The sequence below is a fragment of the Schistosoma mansoni genome, chromosome 4 (assembly GCF_000237925.1).
Source record: "Schistosoma mansoni strain Puerto Rico chromosome 4, complete genome".
Classification (NCBI taxonomy): Eukaryota; Metazoa; Platyhelminthes; class Trematoda; order Strigeidida; family Schistosomatidae; genus Schistosoma; species Schistosoma mansoni.
The window spans coordinates 15,721,826-15,728,269 of record NC_031498.1 but is presented as its reverse complement, the minus strand read 5'-3'; the positions used below and the strand labels follow the sequence as shown (position 1 = coordinate 15,728,269).

General features: G+C 30.5%; 1 protein-coding gene across 2 annotated transcripts in view; it reads left to right on the top strand.

Moving 5' to 3' along the window:
- Nucleotides 1–3,131: 3,131 nt before the first annotated feature.
- Nucleotides 3,132–6,444, top strand: part of Smp_059170.1 (putative troponin I) — a gene marked incomplete at its 5' end in the record, with an annotated part of 26,023 nt that continues 22,710 nt past the window's right edge. For both annotated transcript variants that reach the window (XM_018796961.1, XM_018796962.1), the window contains 2 exons: nucleotides 3,132–3,355; nucleotides 4,565–4,604. In XM_018796961.1, coding sequence (XP_018652050.1) covers nucleotides 3,132–3,355; nucleotides 4,565–4,604 — 264 coding nt within the window. The remainder of the gene's footprint in view (nucleotides 3,356–4,564; nucleotides 4,605–6,444) is intronic.

Genomic DNA, 6,444 nt, shown 5'->3' with positions numbered 1-6,444 from the left:
CCTTGAGTGGACTTTCCGTGTCCACCAACCCGGTTAAAGCGCCAGACATTCACTTTTTGTCCTCTCAATTTCATAAACAACACCGCCGTCACAAGAAGGCAATGAGTAAGACTTCCCTGGCAGAGGCTATACACGCGTGGCCATGTGAGAGCATTTCGAGAGAGAGAGAGCGGACTCTCTCCACTCTCGACCGTACCAGGGCATTTGGGGGCGATAACTACAACTAGAATAAAGTTTTATCTATAAAATTAGTAAATTTATTAGAAAAAACTCTCACTTTATTCATACGAACACTGAGGTGTACAATAACAATAATTTATCTTATTGAATAATGCCTTCACGTCATTACAATCAACAAAAGAAGTTAAAGCCTCAGCTATGGAATTTAATACAGAGAAAAATATGCAAGAAAATAACTGCACATGTTATTAATTTGTACTTTCGATAGAATTTGGATTCTGAATGGTAAACTTGTCTTTTTTTGATAAGTTAGTTACACCTATGGAATAACTCCAAATGGTGAAAAATCAGTAGTTAGAGACTTAAATACAGTGAAACACTAATACCAGATTATAAAATATTGCTCTGTCTTGACAAAAATGCTTTGAAAATAAATTCTATTACTGACTAGCATCAGCCAAAACATTATTATTGAGTAAATCTAGTCTGATAGTTACCTACTTACTCATTTATGATTCCTCAGGAGTACAAAATCGTGACCCCACAGGAGAATACATTATACTTTTTGGTTTTCAAAGAATATAATATTATACAGTAGTCACTGTTTTTATTACAAGTTAGGGATATGGAGCGAACCTCATTTAATGACAAAACCATTTTCATCTGTTTTACTCCTCTCATTATATTTAATTAATAGAAATCATCTTCAGATCATACAAGTCTAAATATTGCAACCAGGTCGTATAAATATTTTGATCTGCTGTACTTAATTAACATTACTGATTTTAGAGGGAATTATTAATAGATATCTCTTTTACTAATAAAATGGTGTAAGTCCTGTATAAGATCGATTTGATAGTAAGTTCAAAATCTCAGTACTGTTGATCGAAGTTGCTTATTGTTGTTGTTGGGAAAAACAAAATTTACTTCTGAATTAATTAACAAAATGATGATACCTAAGTATTATATAAATATCCTATTAATTTAAATTACCAGACAATAAATTTTCGAATAAAAGTTAAAGATTTCAGAATCTGTTCGAATGGATTTTTACTTCACAATTAATCAGATCCAGGAAACATTGAATGGCTGTTTTGACTATCGCATCAAGGGTGTTCATCTATAAGCTCAACAATTATAGAATGTAAGATATTTAAATAAAGGCTCTAATATCACACTTTACTAATGATAAATATGAGGATTTTGAGTTATAATATTTAATAAAATGTTAATGGATATAACGTGAAAATTCAAAAACTACATTTGAATGTTGATAAGTGATGCTTTCCCGTTACATACGAACCGACTTCATACTAGCGTGAATAATTAATTTTTCAACGTTTAGACAATTATAACCGTCAACACCACCACCACCACCATTATCGTCATCATCGTTATTATCAACTGTAATATTGACCATAGTGACAATAAAAGGTATCTTAAATGCTAATTAACTGATTTGAAAAATAATAATAACCTGATCAGTTGTTCAGATGATAAAGTTATTTGTTTATCTTTTTGTTCAAAGAAAGATTTTTTCCCACTACATTTCATTTAATCTTTTCCAATAATATACAGGTGATTTTGACTATCTGACATTCGTCGTAATATGTGTTTTTGTTTACTAACTCTTTCCTGCAAAACAAATTTGTTATTTTTTTTCTTCAAGGCTGATTGGAGCAAATTATAAATTTTATGACGTTCTCTCTTCAAAATAACTTCATAGACATATATAATCAAATGCTATAAAAAGCAGCCTGTTTTTTTAAAGAAAATAAAAGTACGAAAACAATGTTTTTTTAAATATTGTTTTTTAACATTTTCTTGGTGTTAATTTTATAAATTCCAAGTTTTATACAAAAATAGCGCGAAAAGCAACTTGAATATTGAATATCCGGATAGATTTAAAGAAACATATCTACATATACTGTAGTACAGGTAAGATTCAACAAAGTGATATTATGAAGCAACAAATACACTAATCTATTCCTCGTGAAATCTTAGTCTACACCATTGCGTACTGGTAAAACTTTCAAATTGAAGGTAACTGATAATTAGAAATTAACCATCTACTCGTTTTTATGGCATTGATAATCTTCAAGAGTAGATCTATTTTAATAAAAATATTCAGTGAGTAAAAATCTTTGCCTCATTTTCAAAAACAATTAGTAAATGTTGATTTATTTCCTAAATCCAAGGTAAATAGTTGGTGTTCAGAGATCAGATGATAAAGTGCCATTATGAATTGTATATAGTACAATTTTAGTTTAGATACTGTTAAGCACAAAAATTCAAGATGCTGATTGAAACAGGAAACAATTAATACCGTTCAGTAGAATACTGAACAGCGTTCGGGTATCTGAAGAGAAAATCACTACTGAGTTAAAGTCTATGATAAACAACCCATAGTAGTCCGCTGATACATCCTGATTACTAGTAATTACTGAAACGAAGCTTGTCATCTGGATTCAGTTTCTAGCTTTCACTTAACATTCAATGATTAAATTCCTTCAAATTTTGATCAATGTAATTCGTCGATCATTTTTAGTTAGTCTGCTTTCAAATATAATGGTTTTTATGAATGTTGACGCGACAGAGTGCATAGAGAACAGTATTAATCCGAAACCAAATGATTAAAAGCTTTGTGTTTACATTTCTAGTTTTCCTTTAAATGAAACCGAAAATTTTTGAAGTCAAGTAAAAACTGAAAAAGGTACTTTTTTTATCAGGAATTTCAAGCACAGATTAAAATCAGTATGGGCATAACAAACAAAGCTAGACATTATTTAGCAATGATAATTTTTGTTTCAGACTGTAAAATATTGTATGAAAATTGTGCAATTCAATGTTATCTTGATTGGTTTTTTTATTTTAGATATTCTGTTATGCGAATAACCATAATTAATTCTTATTCTAATCAAAAGAAGAAAGAAACACGATAACAAGTCAACATGCCTATACCAAGTATTCATGTAAATTCGATTGAAGATACTGAAAATGATGACAGACGAAATAAGAAACCTTCCATACCAATACTACGAGTAGTTAGTGACGATATGGATGGACGTGAAAATGATGTTAATAGTGATGACGATGATGATGTAATGACAGCTGAAGAGGAAGCCGCTATCGCGCGTCGATTTCTTGGTGGAAACGACCATACAGAACAACGCAGGTAAAATAAATAACGAACCTTTATATTATCTGGGTAATATTTTAAAGATATCAATAAATCGTATGTATTTATTATAAATTATTATATGATATGTAGCATTCAACATTCAATTTTAAACATTATATATTCTCAGAAATGGGTTTTATGGATATTATAGTAATTTACTAGTTGAATTCATGAGTCTATATATTCACCAAAAACCAGTTTCACTACTGCCATGATTATAAAAATTTACAGACGATTTACAGTGTTTTGTCTAGTTTCTATAAATGACTGATAGAATCTAGGGAATTGAAGATCATTAAGGGATGTTAGACATTTGTTTGATTATAGTATCGGATATCTCAATAGTGTATATCCAGAATCTTGTGCAAGATCAAACTATGGTTCTTCATGTTTCACAGAAGCCACTACGTCTAAATAATTATCTAAAACTTTTAGTTTTACAAAGTCAGTGAGGCTCGAGTTTACTGGTAATTTAGACATAAGTGATTACATTTTCGAACAACGTCATTAGGATAAAACTAATTCACTGACTAAGTGCTAAAGAATCTACACATCATTGGAACTTTGTAGTGCTTAACATCCTTTTACAGCATATACTGTTATTATAATAGAGAAAGAAATTTACCATATTTTTTCTGTATACAAAAACACCTTAAGGCGATGGCTCCTGTAAAACAAAGTGGATTTGATGCTCTTTGTTTGATCATTACTGTATCATTTAATGTTAACTATCCATCAAGTGTCTAGCAAGAACTTTTGTAAAATCTTCACATAGGTTTCTGCAACAACGTTCAGGGAAATTTGTTACGTCAAATATCTGTAAATTTTGTATGAAATAGAAAAATGATATCAAACAGTGAGTCGATCATTGTTGGTTGATGTGAACGCAAACTATTTAGTCATTGCAAATACTTAGTTTCAAGCAAATTATTCAGATACCTAATTTCTATAAATTAACTGTTCAAAATGCATGGATCTGGCTAGCTAGTTGACTTGATGACAACTGAAGGATGCAAAAGCAGAATCTCAAAAAATAAAAAATAAAACAATTTGACACCGTTTGAATGAAATTACTGAAATCATTTTAATATTTACATATTACTAATGATCATTTTTTGCCCCTGATATCATAACTTTGCCTTGTTGGCTTTGATTTTTGATCGGTTTCTATTGTTTTGTTTTTCATTTTCTTATATTTCAAAGAATGTCTTCATTGGACATGTATCTCTCGCAGCCAGAAGTAGTAAGTTTACTTCTTTGGTTATTTTTATTTATTGAATTAGTCTGTAATAAAAAGTTATACCTTGAAAATTGCTGAGTAGTCTTTCATTAGCTTTTATAGTTACATGTGTAAACGAAAAGAGAAGTTTTGAAAATAAAGGTGAATAAAAACAGTGATTTGAAGAAATTTTTGGAGTTTATTCATTGATAAACAAAATGTTGACTATATTCCAAGATTAATGAATAGATGGTAGAAAGCTTGGAATAATTTACAATAAACACACGTCAAATAATATATTTAGTCAATACATGAAAAGGATAAACTCCTAAATCAAACCACTTCCATGTGTGTTTATCAATTAAACTGTCATTATAGAGGCAACTATTTGGCTAAACAACCTAGGCAGTTTATAGTTGCCTTATTAAGTAATTTCTACCATGACTACAAATAATTAAATCCATTTAAAGTCCCTTGTTTTTTTTCATGTAGTGGACTGAGAATGAAAATGAAAAACTCTCAACATACTCTATCACATAAAGATTGTTAGTAAATAGTTAAAAAGTTTGAGCATTTCCACTTATTAAAGGCAGTCAAAGTAATACTGGCCCATATTTTCAATCCAATCTAGTGGATACAAAAGTCATTTATTACGTCTACTAGTTCTTCATGGCTTCAATTTACGGTTAGATTACAATATTAATTATGACATCAGATAAAACATTTTTTGCATATACCTAATTTTTATTTCTATTCTCATTAAAGTGACTATCCGTCATAACATTAGATTAACAGCTTTACTAATTATCTATTTAGTTTACTAATGACATAACTATTTTATTATCAATTCAGTGAGATATATACGATTCTTAACAAGCTCTCATAACAGTACAAACGATTTATTTTTCATAACTGTTATCAACAATGTAATCCACTACCCCACATATATATATCCTCATTTTATGAACAATAATGGTCAAATATTCTGAATAATCAGTTTTATGATAACTATTATAATCTGTTAATCAATTATTTAAAACAAAGGAAATTGGCTTAAAATGTATTTTCTGGTTATCTAAAATATATTAAAATTACTTAATAATAATTAAAGGAAACTATTTGAAGCTTAAAAATAATCCACTAAAGAACTAGCTAATCTCTGTCTAATTTTGAGTCGATATGAAGTAAGATAAGATCTAACTGAACAGTTATGATATTTTTAAAAAATAATAATAATGAATTCACTTAGTATTGTTTACAAATATCATGACTGTTCAGTTAGATCTTATATTAGTTAATATCGACTCGAGCTTAGAATGAGATTAGCTAGTTCTGTCGAGAGTGCAGACGTAAGTATAAGTACTTTCTCTTATCGTGCTATCACTCCAGGAGATGCGTCGTCGTCGTCAGGAAGGGCAAGTAGAACTACGCAAGAACAAACGCGAAGAAACACTTCAAAAGAAAAGGAACATTCCTACTGGAACTAACGGACCACAGACGGCTAATGACCCTGTTGACACAGAAATCGATGGGACTGGAAAGTCAACGTTGCTAAACCTGGAATCCATAGTAGCAAATGCTGAGAACGAAGACCCAGCTGTTAGATTGTTGGTCGTTCAGTCAGCTCGCAAGCTTCTTTCCAGTGATCGGAATCCTCCTATTGACGAGCTTATAAATGCTGGTATGCTGCCAAAGTTGGTCGCTTGTCTGACAAGCGAAGAGTAAGTCAATCTCCTCGCTGTAATTCATTCTTCCCACAAATGACTCTTAAATTTGTCGCGTTTATGTCTTTGTGAGTCGGTTTTATCTAATACGTTCATATTTTTGTACTTATCTTAAATACAACGGTAGGCTCATACCACAT